Below are 21591 nucleotides of genomic sequence, written 5' to 3' on the forward strand. Positions count from 1 at the left end.
TTCTTCAGCAGTATCAATCAGTGCAGCTCTGACAGATGTAGGAAGAAAACCCAGATTTCTTGATTATACCTTGAATCTATAAAAACAATGTGAATTAAGTAGTTTAGGATCAGATTGTGTCAATATTAAACACTAGTATCCATAGCCATTGGGGTCTTCTCCTTATCAGAAGTGCACTCCATGTTCCCACCAAAATCTCCTGGTCTGCTTGCTGCTTCTGAACGTCTTCATCATCCATACTCAAAGTAGGCACCGCAGAGTACTTTAGTAAACTCAAAACAAACAAATCACATCATTCTGTTGTCAATCACAGGAGGATTTTCTGTTTGTAAGTATTCTCTTGATGTTCAATAATTTATTTCTTTAGCGTAAAGAAAAGAATTTAGCTAAATTGTAACCTTCGATCATAATTTTTGTATCAGTGTTTGATACAACTTGATGTATCAGTGTTTATTTTGGCTTTAATCAGATTTCCCCAACACACTGAGTTTTTTTCTTCTGTCTCCAATTCTGTTGGTTGATATTTATTGTTTTCTTATTTTGTACTTTACCTTGCAGGGCTTATATTTGTCATCTCAGAAGTACAAGGCTTATTTAATTCACCCGTTTTGCCTACTAGCTGTTTCTGAATCTGTTTTGATGTCCTTCATGATACGATTTCCACTTTTTATTAACTTCCTTTTAATCTACTGAATTCTAATAGAATTTTAAATCCTTTATGATGTAGAGTAATATGAAAGATTTGCTAATTATTAGGCAGTAAATAGTTTACATGTATACACTTGTATAGTGTTGTTCTGCCATAAATGTTCAATGAACTGCTCTCGAGCTGGAAATCTCTTTGTGTTTAGATAGAATCAGAGGCATTCAAATGGGGGTCTATGTTCAAACTCATAGAGTTGTACACCTTATCAATCCTAATTGTTTTTGATGTACTTCTTTTGCTTACGATCATTTAATGGTATGGGAGGAGTGACATATAGCTGTCTATTGCAGTGTACATAAATTCTAGTGATCTAAGCTTATGCTTTTTGTTAGAACATTAGAGTATAAAATGATTGGCTGTGAATTTGCCTTATTTCTCTGTGTAACTTGTGTTTTCTAGATCAAGCTTATGCCTCCAGCTCCAAATGATGACTTGGCTTCTCTGAGTGAGCTAACAGACAGCAGCCTACTTTATGAGATTCAGAAGCGTTTCAATAATAATCAAATATATGTGAGTTACTATTATCAACAGTAAGCCTTTAGCAGAAGAAAATAAGATAAAACTTGTAGGATTACTTTTACAACTATTGGACAGTGACCTGACCCATACTTATAATTAATATTTGAATGGATGATGACATATGTGTGTGCAAGCCCTGCAATTTCTGGAGTTTATACAGGAAAACCAGAAATGAAAAATGGAATAATACTTTAAATAGGCTCAGATAAAACCAACATGTTTATTTCACTGAACGTCCGTACTGAAAAAAATAGATAGTGTAATCTTTCCCTCTGAAACTGCTGGAAGATCCTTCCATCTTATAATGTTATGCTAACTTAAATTTAAAATTTAAATTTAAATTTAAATTTAAAAGAGCATATGATTGCTGGGAATTTAGAAAAAAAAATAAGACATAATCATGGAAGTTTTAATTACTTATAATCTCTTCCTGTATTAAATAAATCATTCTCTATATTCTAAGTCATCTAGATAGCAAGCAAAAAGTCATAATGTAAATTTTCTAGTCAATGCTATAATAAATATTGGAAGCATGTAGTTGTACTCCTGTACAAAAAGTCGCTCTTGAAAATTTTGCTATCTCTGTTCTTATCTTACTCATAACTTATTTCTGATGTATTGAGCAGTTGAGTGGCATATTAATGCGAAACACGAAAATCTCCTTAACATCAAAGACTTCTTATTTCATGTTTCAAGGTGTGCAGTAAAGTTACATTTCACAGGAAAACCCAGCTCTGAAGGAGAGAAAGGAAATAAATAAATTACTTCATTTCATAAGGAAAAAAGTGTATTTTCTACAGAAGGCAATATATTCCTTCTCCCAAAATAAAAATATTTCATTTGGTAAAAGGCAACACAATGGTGACTGTTCATATAATAATTTACTGTCACACTTCTTTGGAGATATAGATCTGAAATTTTTGCACTGTAAGAGTGTGATAGAGTAACAGCTACTTAAATGGAGTGAGAAGCATAGCAGCAAGGGTGACCTACAACCTTCTACTTCAGTACATCTTTCAAATATGAGCTTTTAAGCATGAAATAGTGAAATCTCAGAACCTTTGCAATCAATGGATGATTTGCTTTTATTTTTAATATAGCTATCTCTTTTTTCATATGCTTGTGTATATTCATGAGCATATGTAACTTGTAATATATGTATCCATTGCTGTCTTATCCCACAAGAAAACTATTTTAACGTACCAGTTCTGTGTAGTGAATATAGCATTTCTGAATTCTGATGTTGAACCCATGAATTTGCTTGAGGAACTTGTTTATGTGTTAGCTGTGTCACATTTTTGTAATTTAAAAATAGTGGGTTGCAAAGTAACTTTCAAGTAACGTAACAATAATTTATGCAGTGCATTTTTTCTGTGCATAATTTTCCATTATAAAGAATTCTGTTTTATTACAAAGAGTAATTAATGCTGTCTGAATTGTAAATTTTGATCTCAATTTAACAAGAATTTAAAAGCATCGAATTCTCAAATTATATTTAATGCATTGATAGCTAGACTTAAGATGCTTTGTGAAAAGTCTTTCCTGGAAGAAAAACATTAGACTCCTTAGGAATCAATTTATTTCTTAATAAAGCAATTATGTGATATGTCTCAGTGCCTTTGTTGTTTTTTTTTCCTTCAGACCTACATTGGTGATAAATTGCTGCTTGTTAACCCATTTAAAGAACTTCCCATCTATTCCACCATGGTAAGCATTCTGTCTGTAAAATGTTATAGTGTGGGGTTTTTTTCAGTGCATTCATATAATTAGTTGACAGGCCAGACTTCTGTAATTAACCTATATAAACGCCCTTTCTTATGTTGGGAGCATCTTAGTTTAAATAAGTAGCAAAAATTTTTGTATTTCTTCTGTGATACCACTATTTTTGTTATCTATGTCTTATTTGTGTAAAAGCCACCTTGCTAATGTTTTGTGAGTGATAGCATGCACAATAGTTAAAACGTGGTTCCTGATGTGCAGTGTAACATTGGTGGCTTCTGCTACTTCCAGACTTGCAGGAAGAGATGACCATGCTTTATACAATGGTTGCTTGCATTCACAGCTTGCTAAAAATGCATTTATGAAGATGAAAACCTTGAGAGGTGCTGGAAGGCTCAGACTTGCTGCCTGAGCTCCGTATCAGGCCATTCAGTTCAGGCACTGTATAAGCAAGGAATGCAGAGTACTTGGTTTGAGTTTAGACTGTGCTGGGGCAGTCACAAAGGTATGGTGTGTGTTGGGCACAGATAGCATAGGGGCAAACATGAGTCTGTGTCTGCACTGTCAGCTGCACAGAGCTGCTGAAGAAGTGTTTCTGAAGTTTCTTTTTCTTTGCTAGGATCCTTAGCTTTCTCGTTTTTTACTTACGAGGTAAACTAGTTGCTTACAGGGAATTTATCATGTCAGTATGCGGACATCAGTACTAAATTAAGTAGACTTTGTAGATTGTTATGAATGGCTTGGTCTCTGCTTCATCCTCAGTGAGACATTCCAGAGACAGAGTGTGTGCATGGCTGTTGATTTTTCATTTTTAATTCTCATCCTACATTCATTATTTTCTTGTAATTGCAATGAATTCAGGTCCCTTGCTGTATTAGGTACAATAAAATATATTTATTTAGCTTAACAAGGATTATAAATTGCTCAAAATCTGGTAAGCAAATTAATCTGTGTTTGCTTGCTGCATCATGAGTGCTTTGTGTGTATCAATAGATCTGTGATGTTTGGTGGTAATAGCAGCAGATTTCAAGTACGAAGACTAAATTTAGTTTCTATAAATGGAAATCATCCATAAGCCATAGGGTGTTGTATAATTATATTTTTCCTATCACTGTATATTTTGCTTAAGTTGTGTACCAAGAAGGAGCTGTAAAGAAAAAGAATTCAAATATATTGGCCTTGACATAATTTTTAAATCCAGGATGAAGCAATGAAAAAATGATCGTGTATATTATTCAGAAACAACAATAACAACATCTCAGATTTTCTTCCTTTTACATTCATTTATCATAACTTGGCAATTTTATGTTGACCTTCCAGTCCTAGTTCCAATAAACTACCAAAACAAATCATTTTGTAATCAGTTTTTCACACTGAGATAAAATAGTGTCATGCATTAATATACTCTGCTTCATTTGATACAGTTGTTAGATGACAGTATTAATGCATTTTTACACTGAAATGCTCTTTACTACTATAGTAGCACTACTAGAAACGTAACAGACACCATTTTTGAGACGACATAGTAACTGTCTGTAGAAACAGTGATTCCTATGGTCATCTTGTTGTGTCACATTTGTGCGGAGTTCAATCGTCAGAGTAGAGCAAATGTGTCTTTAAGTCCAGTAGTAAAGTAAAGTAAAGTAAAGTAGTAAAATGTCTAACCTTGCAAACATTATGCGCTGGCAGTAAGAGTGTGAAGATTTTTCAGATCATGTTGTTTTACTCAGTTCAAAAAAGGAGCACTGTGGAGTGCCATAGTTCTGTTTAATTTTGTATCGTAATTAGCACTTTTATACTTAGCAGTTCTGTTTTTTTTTTTCTAGTTAAACTCAGGTACTATATGGCACTTAAGGAGTGCCATATATACGTACAGAGATTCTTTTCATTATGCATATGGAGAGTTGTACAAAGACCTGGCATCAAGGAGGTGGAGGTGAGGGGTGTGGGAGGGATGAAACACAATTTGAAATATGTTGATCGTGTTGATTTACAACATTTTTTCAGGTCACCCAGCTTTATTTAAGCAATTCTGGAAAACTGTGCGCCACACTTCCCCCTCATATATTTTCCTGTGCTGAAAGAGCTTACCACATGCTGTTCCAGGAGCAGCGTCCCCAGTGCTTTATCCTCAGGTGAATTTTACCTTTCCATTAACTATTTTACTACTTTTGCCTTTCAGCTGTTCCCCCCAGGACTCAGTACTTAAGATTTCCATTTTATTTTTTCCTCCAACTGATTTCTTTCTCTGTACTGATCTCTATATCATACACTAGAGCAGAATAGAACCAAAAAAGATTTAATTATACCTCAAGTTCATAAATTTTCTTGGGAACTTGCCACTCCATCTAACTGGATCTAATTACAAACAAAGAATTAATGATAAAGAATTCAAAGCTATTATGTGCATTGCTAATATTACATGGAAAGGAATTAGAAATAGGATCTAATGAAAATAAAAAGAGAAATCCTTTACAAAAGTTAAATCTCTGAGTTGAAGCACCTGTATTGGAGCTTCCACTCTACCTCACATGTTGTGTGAAACCCTGTGCTTGTTGTTTAGCACTCCATCTTCAATGTAGGGCACTTTATGTAATTTACAGTTGTTCCAATGGTAAGTACATTCAAGATTGCAAATAAAACTATTAAAAATCTCCAGTAAAACAGAGGTTCATCCAGATGCGCTGCTTTTATTTCAGTGAATCTTTGAATTCTCTTGGCTCCCTACATCTGTTAATCTGCTGCCCTCCCTTTTCTTCCTTCAGCCTACCTGAAAGCAAAGAGCGTGGCAAATTTGATGTAGCTGCTCAATCATAAAGTTGAACTATTTGAGAGAACTTACCATTGCTCTTGAACTACCTGTAATTCTAGAGGTAGTTAACAAGAGCTGCTAACCATAGTGTTGTGAAGTTACAACAATTACAGTGAGGAGATAACAGCAATTGTATATATACAGTTTTATTGGATTCTGTTTATGTGGATATGGACTTGTGTCAGTATTTGAAGCTCGTACATTAAGTCCACAGCAGGACCGGCAGGGCCCACTGGTTTTGGCTTAGTCTAAATAGTTCATAGAATGCCACATAGGCAAATAGCCACGCTAAATCAGAAGGATGCTAGATTTGTTTGGTCTTATTAGCAGTAAATCCAGTGAAAATTGATTATTCCTGTGGAATAAAAAACTCAGAATAAAGTTGCCTTGATAATTGCAAGAGATGCCATGTTTGACATACAAATACTCTGGAAAGTGCTCACTAAGATGATACTTTTGTTATCTATTACAATTGGATGCAAAGGAAATGATGCAAATATAGAATAAACTCCTAATGTGTATTTATTTTTAGGTCTACTTTTCTTCTAATTATGTATAATAATACTTTATATTATATGTAACTTGTTAGTTCAGTTTATAAACACGGTGCTTTACTTTTATTGTAGTAAATTTTACTGTGAGATGACTGCTATTTTGATGTGCATGTTATATAGTTATGATGTGATATGGAGCAGTGAGAAATAGTATCATGGCAATGTTAATATATTATTCTCACGTGCAGTTCTCAAAATATGTCTGGTTTAAATATAAGCTACCACATAAGTGATGGCAGTATCTATAACTGTCTCCTAAATCTTTCCTGAAAATTCATAGTTTGTTTTTAAGGGGGAAAAATAAAAAAAAAATAATAATAATAATAAAAAAAAAAGTAATTTCTTTATAGAAGATAATTATTTTCAGTATATCCGGTTACCCACTCTCTTCTCAACAAGACTAGAAAGAGTTTCAGAAAATATGCCCTATGCATGTTAGTCCTGTCATCTTCATCATGCTTCTTTATTCTGGAGAGATAAAGTTTATGTTTTATTAGCAATGTTTGTCAGTTCATTTTTTTTTTCCTGCCAAGGCTTAATTACAAAAAGAAACCTTCCATCAATTTAGTGGCTGTTGTTAATGATTCATGAATTACTCTTTTATTGCACACATACAGTGTGCGCTAATGAATTCTGCGCACTGCATAACCCTTAATGATACTGTTCTTCTTAGTCTAGTCATTTTTGCCTGCCACGTTTTCACAAAGGATAATAATGATTAAAGACTCCTGAAGTTGACTGAAACAGAGTTATGTCCAAAGCAATCATCCTGAAACCACCACTACACTTCAAGTACTACTTCAATTTTCAGCCCATGTGTGTGTTCAGAATAGGTTCATGCTTTCTGGGCAGTCTCACAGTGCTATTTATTTCATGCTTAATCCTGATTGAACCAGGAGTTTGGCATCTCTTTACCCAAGTCTCTTACAACAAACTTGCTTGAATCTCTGCTTATTCACATCAATGAGTGAACTTGTCGTACAGTCCCAAGCAGTTATACTTACTGTATGTGGTGCTGCTCATAGTTAGTGTCCTGTAAGAGGTCCATTTTAAGTGCTTAGGACAATTCATATCTATTTATTAGTTTTTCTCCTGGCCTTCTTTGTGTCTTTCTACTTTACTTGTTTTCCTATTTATTAGTTTTTCTCCTGGCCTTCTTTGTGTCTTTCTACTTTACTTATTTTCCTGTATTCTGAAGCTTTACTCTTAACTTCCTCCATGGAGCTACGGTGCTAAACATTTTTATTATTATGATTGCTATTTGGACACTTCACAAATGTCCACTCACTGAAATCAAGTTTCTATTTTACAGTAGAAAAGGGTATGTCCAAATTATTGAAGAGATTATTACCAGTTATTCATAATTACTTTTAGTTTATAGTAAGCCTATCCCATTGATATATGCTTAACACCAAGAGCTAGCTGTGAATATACTTTTTATGAATGTTATCAAATAAAATAAAGATGTGTTATGCTTTTAAATAATCAATAGATAGGCTTTTCATAATTAACTTGCTTCTGACTGGATTTTGTTCCTGCCATACAGGATATGAAAATGCATTAACCACCGACAAGATAAGTCAGAGCTATCTGGGAAGTCTAAGCATAGTTTATGAGCTTGTTAAAAGCTAAGGATCTTCAGTCAATCAAGCCAATGGTTTATGGGATGCTAATGGCTAATTTGGTGATTTAAAGAAGAACAACAAGCCTTAAGGAATATATGTAATGAATTGTTGTATAAAAGTTAGGAGACAGGAATGTCAATATCCAGAGATTTTATTCTGAAATAAACCACATTTATAAGCCCAATAACCTGGGACTGAGAGAAATCTTCATCTTTTAAAGTGGGCTGACTTGACAGCTTTTGATTTCCTCAGGTTAGCATCACCACATATATTCTGTTCAGGTTAATACTTTGTATTTTTTAAATTCTAATTCAGTGTATTGTAATTGCAGTGAGCTGTGGTACTATAGTTTGATCATCTTATTTATAATATAAAATTGTTTAGAAATACATTTTTCAAAATAGTTTACTTCACAAATATAATTTCCCACTAACACGCAGAGTTATTTAGTTATTTTATGTTTAGCAATGTTACTCATACATGTATATTTCAAGACTAGGAATCTTGGACATGGAGCAGGACCCAGTGTCTTGCTGTGCTACCATGCAAACTGAGAAGAAATTTTTCTGGCCTTCCAAAAGGTTTCTCCCTTTTCCCTGGATACACACTATCAGAATGGGAATTTGTATTAATAACGTACATGCTTGAGAGTGGAATGTTGAGGGCCTGGCTTCAGAAATTCATACAGTGTAGCAACTGCATCTGATCTGAATCTAACTTTAAAACTGTTAGGAATCATATATGAAACAAATTCTGTTGGAAATTTTCCAGCATTTCTGATTGTAATCCAAGTAGCACAAGAGTAGTCTTTGTTTATTTTAAATATTACTGCAGAATTGGTCAGAAGTGTAAATGGAACAGGGCCAAACTCTGCCTGTTCTGTGATCTGAAGAGACAGGTAGCTCCTTCCTTCTATATTTTGTCACAATTTCCCCCAAGCACATGATTTATATGATTAATTTACATTGGAGTTGACGTTTACAGAACAGTAATGATCCAGTTAAGGAAACAATCTGAATTCAGAAATAAATAATGTGAATATCAGAATAATAGTTATCTGCCAGTGGGTATAAAAGGCAGCATGCACTGGACAAGGTGTGGGCTGTTAGAGATTTGATTTTCAAACATCTGAGCACTTGTGCTCAGTGACATCATGTGCAGCTGTGGTTGATAAATTTCTGAGACATTTTAAGTGCAAAGAAATTCTGGGTAAGCTGAAATAATTGAATGAACCACTGTTGCCAGTCCTGCTGTTAACCTGTGATATGATGATAGGTTGCAGCTGTGATTGTGGTCCAAGTGTATTGTGGAGGGATAAAATTGTTTCATATGGCACCCAGGCGTCAGTGGACTGCTCATGTGAGTGAACAGTAGGAAGTGTGACTCAAGAGATACTGATATCTGTCTGCAGGCTCACTGGCCTTCTGCATAGTACAGGCATATGGTCTGTAGTTTGCAAGAGTATGAAATGTCTTTAGGGGAGGAGCATCACAGGACTAATGCCCTTGTGTCACTTTTCTTCTTCTCCCATTACTGATGACAGTTTAAAAGAACACAGAATTTGGACACAGCCATTATAAAGGCAGAAAACTAATGCATCTACTTAGAAAACAGGCAGGCAGCTTTGTAATATTAACATTCAGAGAGGGAATCCATGCTTGAGAGTGACATCAAATATAATCTAACATGAAATGAATTGTTGTAGGAAGTCAGAAGCTGAAGATTGAGCAGTGTATAGTGCAGTTATATCTGGTCAATCCTGAGAGATGCTAGCTTCACATTTGCTATGGTGGTGACCTTGATTTCAAGTGATTTGTTTTAAGACCTGGTTTAAATATGGCTTTGTGACCTATTATTTGAAGGCTTTGCATATCATATATCCAGGTTGCAAACCTTGGACTACAAACCTCCTGCAGATAACAGCATGAGTTTGAAGTCCAGGGTCAGCCTGTTACTAAAGAAGGACATACTTAAAAGCAGCCTGATATATCACATAGACTAATGAGAAATCCTCTTGACACCAAGGAATGCATCTTATTGAGCAGACAAATATGATATCCACCAGAGCTGCGTGTGTCCCATAAGAACTGACTAAGTGACACAGAGATCTCAACTATGAAAACTTTTTTTTCTTCTCTCTTTTATTTCTTCCTTTATTTAATTGTTTTCTCATTTGAAATGAGATTCCTATATATAAGGCAGTGGCCAGGCCAGTAATATATTTTGCTGCCCTCTCATTTTCATAAACTAGACTACAGTCTGACCAACCAGCACGATCATTGTATTTTAACTGACTGTAATAGAAGCAGCCTTTAAAGTTTGATCAAGCAGGTAAATGAGGAAGGGGCACCAAATGTCATTTGGTTTGGTTCAGTTAAATATAACAACTTACAGTGCATCTAAGGAATTCCTTAATCAGGCTTCACTGACTTTATTCTTCCTTGATCAAATTGTCTATTACCTCGTTTTCTTCATCTGTCTTTCCTCCCAGGAATTCTTATTGTATGGAATATATATTCCACATCATGAACAAGAAGTTAAACGTTAGCTCTGTGCCAGCTAACTGTTAAATAATCTTTTCATTTTCTTTTCTCTTCATTTTTATTTCCTTTCTCTTCTTCCTAAAGCTTTACTTTTTTTTCTTTCTGACTCCTGTGGTTAACACAGTAGTATTTCCCCATCTGCAAAGAATTGAGCTGTGTAAGCAGATTCCTTAGCTGGCCAGATGATAAAGAAAGAGATAAAAAAATTGCTGTAAATACCTTCAAAATGGCTTTAGATTTGGTTGGCTTGACTTGTGGTACAAGACAGTATAGCCAGACAGCTCTGAGAGACCGCGTCAATATAGTAAGCCAGTCTATCTCCTATGTTTTCTTCTTTAGTATTTGCCATCCATAAACCTTCTGTTATTTCAAATGCGTGTTTGACTGAGATATCTTAAATCCATTCCGACACAAGTAGTAGAAAGCATAAGTAGTGTTTCACATGTGAAAATAAAACCAATGATTTCACCTTCTCTTTCTTTTCTGGTCATTTTACAGTGGAGAAAGTGGTTCTGGGAAGACTGAAGCCTGCAAACAAATAGTGAAGCACCTCACTTGTAGATCTAGCTCCAGCAGAAGTACCTTTGATACAAAGATAAAACATGTAAGTAGCATTCTGAACACTTGAATAGAAAAAGGCAAAAATCTGGTCTCTTTATATGCAAAGTCATTTGAACAGCAAGGAAAAAGGCACCTGCTGTGCAGAAGTTTCATGTCAGAGGAGGCTTCTTTCCTGCCTTGATCTGAATGGAAGCAGGATTAAGTTCACTGTTATGATGAGTGGAAACTAAAAAGTCGAGTCCAGTTTTGTTTCTATATATTTTAGTTATTTTGGAAAGCAGTGTTTCAGTGAATGGAAAATATAGTGTGATAAGGTACAGCCTCCTGAATATGTACTGACTGCCTATAGTAAGTAAATAAGATTCTCTGTGTGGTTGTAGTGGTCTTTGTCCCATCCAAGAAGTGCTTGGACATCTGAAGTAATAGTATGTGAAACAGAAATTGGAAAGTTGTGGAAGATCTACAAGGACTGACTGAAGTTATAGACTTGGTATTTGTGTATAAAATATGGAATAGGCAAATGTTCTGAAATATTTGGTCAATCATATTTGATTTCAGTAGCAGAGCCAAATTATGTTCAGTGCACACTGTGAAATCAGGAGAACCTGTTTTACATATCAGGTAAATTAGACTACATGCTAACACATTGTAAGTGTAAATTTTTCACTTGACTAAACATAGCAACTTTGTGAATAAACAACTGAAAACTGTATGTTTTGGATAGAAATGTGGGAGCAGTGAGAATTGGAAGTTGTGGGAGTCCTGTTGTTGCTGAGACTTGTCTCCTGGCACAGTTTAAATCCCCACCAGGAACTCTGGCAATATGTACCAGTAACCACTCACAGTGCTTTATCTGCCCTGCTTTGCAAATAAAAGCAATGCAAATATGAATCCTATCATATCACATACCATAGAGGTTAGAGTCCTAGTCTTGTTTAGTCAAGTAGTATAGAATTAAGCATGTTTCAATGACTCGTAATCAGTACAGATAGAAGAGGGTCATCCCATATTAAGAAAAATAAGTTGCATTCTGTTTATAGAAGGATTCCTTGTGAATAGCTCAGGTGGGATAGCTGGCTTCAGACAGAGGAGGTAGGTGTAGCAGATCCCATCCAGGGGGAATTACATTATAGCTCTGCTTTAGTTGCCTTTTTAAGGTGCTTTAATGAACACAATGACCTGGATTTGTGCTTGCTGCAGTTGCACATAGCACCATTTAAAATTACTAAAGTTACAAACCAGGTGCTGAATTAGCCTAATTTATGCAAATACACCCTAAATCTCAATGATACAGGAGTGAAACCAAAATTAAGTTCGCTAGTTTCTGCTGCCACCTACTGCACCAGTAGCTGTTTTAATTAATAGCACTGAAGGGTCTGAGGTTGGGCTCTTGTCTTTTCCCTTCCATTCACAGCTCCCACTATTCTGACGGCACTTAGGTGGGGTTTTTAAACTATTTTACTTTAATTTCTATACTGAAAAAAAATCTCTCAAGAAATTTGTTAAATTCCAAGCTAAAAAGTAGTCTTATTTTTTCAGTTACTGGTCCTAAACCAATTTCACTGACGTTTATTGAAATATTTTCTTCTCTTGTCACTGTTTTACCATTTTTTTCTTGAAGGTAAACTGTGTCTTGGAAGCCTTTGGACATGCTAAGACACCTCTAAATGATTTTTCCAGCTGTTTTATAAAATATTTTGAGCTACAGTTTTGTGAGAAGAAAAGGACATTAATTGCAGGTAAATATTTAAAATGTTTAATGCCTATTTTATGATTACTCTAGACTACAAGGTGAGGAGTCACAGTGTGACATACAAGTGGTTATCAATTGCCTTCAAGTATGTGAAGAAAGGGAGTTTATGGAGTGTCAGAGGAACATGATTCATAGCATGTGAATTCACAGCTTGTCTGAAGTAGAGCAGTTATTGGAGGGAGAGAGCTGCTTTGTGTAACCACCAGGTGGCAGAAAAACCCAAGGAAAAAACTGACCACTGCCACTTCGTCTTCCATTTCCCAGGAATCAGTATTCCTCTTCATACCTGAGACTAAGCAAACTCTGAAAGTTGTGTATCACTTTACTGAATAGTAAAAGTAACGAGCAGATTACTTTCTGCATTTGGAAGTATTGTGGTATTGGGCATTTTAAGTATCCCTTAAGCTTAGCTGTTAACCTTAGGGCAGACAAAAAAGATATGCTTTCTAATAATCAAATTAGAAGTTGTTATAACTTTGAGCTTCCTCTGAAGGAACCAGGAATCATGCTGATGTTTCTTTCAGTTTGAGGTGAGAGTGTGGAGATAGTGTTTGCTTTCACTGTAAGTGGGAATCTTGTAATTACCAGCACACATTCATTAATGGTGAAAGTGGATATTGAGCAAATGTTCTGTGGATTCTGAAAATTCTGGTCACCTGAGCCAGTCTGGGAGAACTTTCATTTCTGGTCTCTGTAGGCCATCAAAAAGTTACTCTGTACTAAAGTGAGAGGTGAGTGCAACTGTACACAGTTGCCTGCTTGCACTGATCCTCCTGGATAGCAAAGCTGTGTGGTGACACATTTTTGATCCAACTAACTTAGATTTCACTGGATAAACATTTCCAAAACTGCTCATTTTTAAAGAAAGTCATTGTTAATGTGTATTAGTATGTATTTCTTTTTTTTCTGAAAAATGTTGTTTGAGAATATTTCATAGTGGTAACTACAGTTTATTTTCTCAAGAGTATTCAGTGTACCTTAGCAAGTATGAGAGAAAATATCTCTGTGTGAGAAATCAGTAGCACTTTCTTCAATTTTGATTTACAGTAAAAATTTTCCCTGGATTGATCCATATGTAGCTTTGTGCCATGTTATCCTGCTCTAAAACTTGAATGATGGCTTTTCTATGTTTTTTTTTTTATGTTCTGCATCAACAAATTTCAGTATGTGAGCATTTCAGAAACATAAATGGCTTAATTTTCATGGTACATATGTAGTAAGGTTAAGTCATTGAGTTCCCCAGATGAGGATAGTGTGGAAGCCTGAATGTTATGTATTCAGCAGAATTTTGAGTGCTTCCCTTTCAATGAGAGAATCTGATTTCTTCAATCATATTTGCTATTTTAAGTCACAGCTTTTGTCTGCAAATGATATTAACGTGGAAACAGCTAGTCAGAATCTGATGTCAGTTTTCTGATAGACTGGTGCTGTGCCTTTATCACTTTGAAACCACTGACACAGAATGAGAAAACCTAGGGTTGAGTTAAGGCTGTGAACAAATATAAACAAATTGCTTATCTTATGCAGAATGTTGGGCACTTAAGAACTGCATAAACTACTTAAACTAAATCTTAGGTAGCCAAAAGTTCCAAAATTTGTTTAAGAATATGAAACTACAGTACAGGAGAAAAATAAGTACATGTATATTGCAGTTGTTCATGCTGTTCACTGTAAGAGTTGAATTTTCTAGGCTACTGCTATGCATCAGTTTGGAATGGAATTACCCCTGACTGACATTACAATAAATGAGAAAAGAATCTGGCATGTTGTCTTTGCCTGGATAAATCCTACCCAATGATTCTGTATATTTATTTGCAAGATTATTTGAAGCAGTATTTACTGTCTCGCACTGTTTAAGCATGAATGAAGTGTGTAAATATACAGAGCACCTGATTCTGCTGAGATAAGACTTTGTAACTCATTTGAGAAAACTGGGCTAAGTATGTCTGATCTGTAAACAAAAATTCTAGTGACACGAGGCTGCCTCCAGCAAAGGATTTAAACTCTTTAACAAACTGAGCTTTGAGGGAGAGGTCCAAAACAGTTTACTTAGGAAGAGGCACACTGAATACATACGTACATTTTTATTATACAAGACAAGTTCAAGGTAGCATTCTTTGCATTTTAAGTGGAACTGGATCAACTTTGAAACAGCTTTTTGTTTGTGCTGAAGTTCTTTCATGTCTGGACCTTGTAAATGCCCTGATTTTTGTCACATAAGATTTTTTCTTGTAGAAGAAAGTCCACTACACCTGCAGAACAGAAATTTTGGCCATGATTTTCACTTGCAGGCTTGTTTTGGTCTTTATTAGAAACAGTGCCATGAGGTTCTGAAAGAAAGAGTGGAGCTCTTGAGTGTGGTTCTACTGAAAACCATAAGAGACATCCATAGAGGTTTGTGTCTCCTTGTGACTCTGGTTTGTGATTAGAAACCCTGCAGTGTTATGCTGAAATGGGACTTCTCCTATGATAAGTAGCTTTATGGTAAGGTACCTTCCATTGCTTTCACCCAAACAAGTGGAGAGAATATAACCCAGATTAAGTCACTGTTCATTGAGACTGAGTATGATAAGGCAGTGGGAACTAGTAGAAAGTGATACATCAGAACAAATTTAGAATAATCTATAGACAAGTGGTTTTGTTCTAAAATGAGCTCATACATAACAGAACTTGAAGACTTTTGCCAAAATATGGTAATCATAAGCAGCACTGCACACCCATTGCACAGTAGTTAAACAAGGATTATGTACCTATTTCCAGAAATAAAATTGATGTTTTTATTTGGGAAAGAGAAGGGCAAATGATCCCTTACATAAGTTGGCTTAAGTCCTGAGATGGGTGGCAAGGCCTCTCTCTGTTTCTTCAAACAACTGAAAAAAAGGTTAGGAAAAGAAGATCAAGTCTGAGGAACTTATTCTCCAGATTTTCCAGTCTTGGTTTTCTCATCTTCACTATTTGAAAATATAAGTTTTTATTTGCTTGGGTTTTTTTTTTTTTTTGTTTGTTTTGTTTGTTGGTTTTTTCTTTTTTTTTTTTTTTTTTTTTTTTTGGTTTTGTTTTGTTTTAAGTTGTCCTAAAATGGAAGGATGTAAATTGATTTGTAAAAAGAGGCAGAATGCATTTTGGCCTGTGTTTGTTGCAAACGTTTTTGATCAATTAAAAAAAAAAAAAGAAAAAGTTTAAAGCATGATTTTCCTTTTTTTGATGTAAGAAAGACTGCAGCCAAGTTCTCCGATGTATTTTTGTACAATGTTTCAGCTAGGAAATTTTGTATGTTATTATTTAGCAGTGGCTGTGTTTAGCAACAAAGTTTTTGAGAAAGCAATGTAGTTTCAAAGAATGCATCCTCGAAGATTTCACTGGCTACATTTTCAGAGCAGGCTCTGCCTGCTGACTGCAGCTACTCTGCAGATTGTCTGATCTGTTAGAAGTACAAGTTTCCTTGCACTTGTAAGTATAGCAGACATGGCACAAAAACGACAGACTTTGCTCTAGAACTCCATTACTTTTCTCTTTTATTTCACATAGATTAAATAGCGTATCAATTTTTCTTTATAGGAAGGCTGTGACAATTTTTTTTCTGAGTTAATTTAGTTTCATAAATTAGTTTCATTAGATTCTTGCTGATCAGAAATTTGACAGTTCTTAACAGCTATTCCTACTTCTGGAGATGCTAACTGAGATGAACTGTATTTAGCCTTATTGAAGTCGGTGACTTGAAGTAGCTGGAAAGTGCTGAATTAATCTGTGCAATCTAAATAAGTGGTGTTGCCCATCATTAAAGTCAACTGTATTAATTAATCAGATTACTTCCAATATATTTTTTCTTGCTATTATTAACCAGTGAATACTGAAAACATCTGAGTGATAGTTATGAAAGCCTTAGTGAAGACATTTGCACAGAAGGAAAAGTGATTGAGGATTAGTAATAGCCTCTTTTAAAATTAGTTGATGGTAGGGTTACTTCTGTAAGAAATACAAGAAGAATAAAAGATATTTCAGTACTTCCCATCTTTAGAAATCTTTAAACTCCAACTCTGCCTTCAAAATTCCTCAGGCATTTGAAGTTGCAATTCTGGATACACCTAAAAATGCAGCATTTTTGATTGCACTGAATACTGAGTGTTATTTCATACTTAATCACATTTTTCTTCAAGAAAAAAAAAAAAAAAAAAAAGCTACTGGATGTATATGCCAGTGTTTGTAGTACTGGGCATGCAGCAACTGCTTGTAGACTTGGTTATCATCCACACCATTGGAAGATATGATTTAATACACTTTTATGTTCTATGTTTGCATGGTTTCAAAAATACAGTTCCTTCTTTGCTGAGAAATGCGTTTTAACCTCTAAACTTAACAATGACTTTTTCTAGGATAGAGGTGCTCACTAACACCTTGTGAAAGCTCTGCTGCATTGCAGGGTTTGAAAAGCATGTAGTAGCAGCATAGTGTGCTGCAACCTTGTTGGAGGTGCCTCTTCCAAAAACTTAGTGAGCATGGAGCATTTCCATAGTCAAATCACAGCTGAGTTCTTCCTCCTTCCCCTTCCTTGCAGATGTGCTGATTCATGTGCCTTTTCAAATGGCAAGCTCATCATAGCCCTTCTGGAATACACGTCTTTCCCCAAGTATTGGTTAATGGGCTTGCTGACAACCATGCAATTTGTCTTGTTGTAGCCATCTAGAAATTAGGTGGCTAATCTATATTATTAAGATGAGCATTCTTGATTGCCAAGAGAGAAAAAAGAAATGGATCCATGGACCATTTTTTCCAGAGCATCTTGAATCTTTCTTACATCTTTGTTCACTAAGAAGGAGTTTGGAATTCTCAGATTGCTACACTTGGGTGAGATTACTAATAGCTAATTTTAATAGAATTAGGATTCTATATATGATTCTATATAGAAAATTATGGTACTACGAATGGTAGTATTTTTTATATCATACATACCTCAGACTGCTTTATTAAAATATTTTCTATTTTTCAGTGTTGCAGTGATGAATGGTTTAAGAAATCTGAGTATAGAGCAATCAAGATAACAGTGAATTTATTTGTTTGTTTCTTAATCAGCTAGAATTTATACGTACATGTTGGAGAAGTCTCGTGTCATTATGCAACCTCTCAACCAGAGTAATTTTCATGTTTTTTACTTGATGATGGATGGTCTGTCTGCTGAAGAAAAATACACGCTGTACCTCAGTAATTTGTCTACACACAGGTAGGAAAACAGCTTTATATTTAGTATTAATGTTCTACATATTTTAACACCTCTGAGCTGCTGAGGTAGATCCTTCCTCCAGTTGTTAACATTTGTATTCTAAATCTTAAATAATCTCTAAAGTTATTTATTATAGAGTACATGTTCACAAGGATTTCATTGTGCAGCACGTGTCTTGTTTGTTAGGATTATTGCCATAAAGAACAAAGAAGAAGAAAACTTCTCAGTTCTTTGTTTTATTGTTCCATTTTTTGTGGATTAGAGTTACTTTTCTCCTCTCTTTTTCTGATGAAATATTTTGTCTTCAGGAAAGGCTATGTCAATAAAAAAAGACTTTTTTTCTGCAATGTGTTGATTTTGGTGAGATTTCACCATAAGTAAATGCAAATTCAGTTTACTTCATGTTGTTATGAAGAAAGAAATGAAGTTTTGACTGCTTTGAAACCAGGAATAGGGTTCAACATCCAACACCTAAAATTAGGTCTTAGTGTCTCCATGTGAGTTGATTGTCTTGGCTTGTAGTGAAATTCAGAGGTGATTGAATCTGTATTCAGCTGTATGTAGATTTACAAGTGGATACGTGTTTCAGGGTAAACAGAGCCATGTCTGTGGATTCATAAACTATACTTCCTGCTTTATTACAGAGATTGGTGTAAGAAGACGTCTAAATGTAGTATCTCTAAGGCTAAATATATACCAAATGTTTAATATTATAAGAACTTGTTGAATTTTTCAGGAATGTCTGGGGATATCTTGAAATTTATTAATTCAGATTTGTTTGGAATGAAAGCGTATTCCTGAAATAGATCATTTGCCTTTCTTTTTTCAGTCTTTCCTAGGTTGTTCCTAAGAAGTGTGACTGAAATGAGAAAAGCCTTGTTGGTATTAATAACCTTCTCTTCAATTGTGTGTCTTTATCATGAGTGTTGTGAGTAACTGTAAGAAGACCTGCAGAAGCTAAAATAACTTTAAAAGAGTGCTTTGACTTTTTCATATCGGAGCCTTTTTCCTGTTGGCTGTTCTTTCAACTTGTCTATCTCTAAACTAGTACTGCTAAGGTTTGGGCTTGTAAAGAGAAAGATACAGCATTCATTTTTGCAGAAAAACTGTTACTTGATTCTGATCATATGTTAAACATTAATCTTTAGGCTACCATTGTTAAGTAATGTTTTAATCTGTTAACACATTTGATTTTATACAGGATAGTATAATGCACTTACTTCGAGGTAACCTGAGGCTAAGTCGCTGTATTAAAAACATCCCAGTTCAAAGGAGGAGGAGAGTGTTAAACTTTATGGTTTTAATCTTTTGAGGACCAAAAGGTTTCTGATCTTTATTGCTTTTTTAGCAAAAGTTTTTTGGAATTACTCAGCTTATTCAGAAAATTAAAAAAAAAAAAAATTACGTAGTTTTGCAAGAAGATTTAACAGGAAAGAGTTTAGCTAAAACATGAATAATTAGATTCACATGAACAAAGCTTTATCTGATGAGATATTTGATAAGCATCTAAAAAAGAACAAAATAGCATTTCTAAATATACGTCTGTACACTAAAGTGCCAAAGCTTTAGAAGTAATTTATAGCTTAAAATTTGCATAAAGCTGCTTTTTATCAATAAAGCTTTGCTTTGGCTTCATCGAGTAGATTTTATCTTGTGTGACTGAGAGTTCAAGCCAAGAATTTCTTTCTTTAGATTCTTGGATATAAGAGTTCAGTGGGCAAGATTTTTCTCAATTAATGGAGTTAAACAAGGGGGAAATTTCTACTGTAACAAACTCATACATGAATCAAGAAGGCAGAATTTGGCTTCTATTACTGGTTTGTGATTTCTGACTTAGTCCGATTTTGATGAGATCATATCGTTCTGGTAACATCAATGAGTGAATTAGACAATCTTAATAAATGATGATCACAAGATTTTTTTTGTGGCTTGCTTAAGCCATTGCAATAGGGAAATGAGATGCAGCATTGATTTTACATTCTCATTTCCAGGAAAGTACCAAATTAATGTAATTGATACTGGTTATGTTTATACATGATCCTACAAAATGTAAGAGGTAGTTCACGTGCAAAGCAACTTACAGTCCTCAATTAAGAGTTGATGTAAATAACATAAAGGGGAAATCCCTCCCCTTTGGAGTCACTGAGAATTTTAAGCTGGGGTTTCACCCAAAAGGGGAGTTTAATAGGTGTTTAATAGCTTGTAATTCCATGGTGCTTGATGCTTTCCTGAGAGGGATGCTGAGCTCAGAAACTTCAAGTCATGTGCTTGCAAATATAATGACCATTAGGGCAGCATGTGGTGAACAGGACTGGGCCGTGTTCTACTGAACCAAATATAGCTCAGTGAGCCGTACAAATCGGTGTATGGAGGGGTCTGTTTCCTGCTGTGTCTGCATGTGGATCATGGTGGATAAGGATAGAAACATTTTCTGAAAGGTAAGATCACTGCTCAGAATTGAGCAAGGGAACCATTTCAAATACAGTCTCCAAAGGGCAAGTCAAGGCTTTTTTCTTAACAGCTGCACTTCTGAATTCATTATATTCAGAAGCTGATTTTATCAGCAGATCCTAGACCAAAATTTCCAAAATTTCTATAAACTTTATGTGTTTCAGAAGAACTGCAGAACTTTATTTTGCCGATTGCATGTAATATAGGAGATGGTAGGGATTTTAAATCATATTCTTGATTTACTCTGGATTTGTTTTTTGTCTGCCTTTTTTTGAGTGCTGATATTGTCCTATTACTATAAGCATTGTTCTTCTGGCATATGAAGTTTGGGCTCATAGGTAGAGTATGTACTACCTTAGTGGTGATGCTTGCAATCAAAGTGAAACAGAGAAGTGACAATGCTGATAGGTCAGTTTGTAAGTGGTCTTCAAGTCTGGTGAAGAAAGGGTGCTACTCATAGTGATTAGACAGAAAAGAAAATAATATGGGAAAATTCTTACAGAAGAGAGTTGAAAGATCTTCTTATATTGTTTTGGATCAGTTGTTTTGTATTTTCATTTATACCCCAATGCTATAGTGTATAAATAACAATAATAGAATATTTTTGTGTAATAGCTATAAGTACTCAAATATACTGTCATTAAATTGTCATGTTGTCACATTTCTATATGTGTATTAGAGACTGGAAGTAGCTTAAGGCTACTTGTAGAAAATTGTTCCAGAAAAGATGGTTCAACCTGATGTCAACATTTTTGGTTGCTAGTTATCTTCATTAACTGTACTGTTGAGGCTTTTGATAGGCAAACTGATACCATACTCTCAGCCCTGCAAGTTGGTACGGATGTAGGGCCAGTTTTCAGTCCTCCTTTGTAATGTCAGGTCTCTGCCACCCAGCATGTATAGGTTCAATTATATTTGTAAATGAGCTGTGTGGGTAAAAATGAACAACTTCAGCCTGGGGAAAATGTAAATATACAAACTCATGTAGCAACTGGACTCTGGTCAGGGAATACATTTTGTGTTTGTAGCTCAGGCTGTGCTGTTTCCAGGTGTGAAAAAGTTTTCCTTTCTCCCACAGCAGAATATACACTGCACTGTGTGCTCTGCCTGCCTGTGTTTCTCCTACTCCT

The 21591-nt window shown here is 35.1% G+C and overlaps 1 protein-coding gene across 2 annotated transcripts in view; it reads left to right on the forward strand.

Annotated features, from left to right (window-relative positions):
• MYO16 (myosin XVI) overlaps positions 1 to 21591 on the forward strand; it is a 345270-nt gene that overhangs the window by 185697 nt on the left and 137982 nt on the right. For both annotated transcript variants that reach the window (XM_052705804.1, XM_052705803.1), the window contains exons 11-16: positions 1106 to 1216; positions 2867 to 2932; positions 4952 to 5079; positions 10977 to 11082; positions 12661 to 12778; positions 17863 to 18010. In XM_052705804.1, the coding sequence (XP_052561764.1) occupies positions 1106 to 1216; positions 2867 to 2932; positions 4952 to 5079; positions 10977 to 11082; positions 12661 to 12778; positions 17863 to 18010 (677 nt within the window). The remainder of the gene's footprint in view (positions 1 to 1105; positions 1217 to 2866; positions 2933 to 4951; positions 5080 to 10976; positions 11083 to 12660; positions 12779 to 17862; positions 18011 to 21591) is intronic.

This window comes from Tympanuchus pallidicinctus, unplaced genomic scaffold (assembly GCF_026119805.1).
Source record: "Tympanuchus pallidicinctus isolate F22 unplaced genomic scaffold, pur_lepc_1.0 scaffold6, whole genome shotgun sequence".
Taxonomy (NCBI): domain Eukaryota; kingdom Metazoa; phylum Chordata; class Aves; order Galliformes; family Phasianidae; genus Tympanuchus; species Tympanuchus pallidicinctus.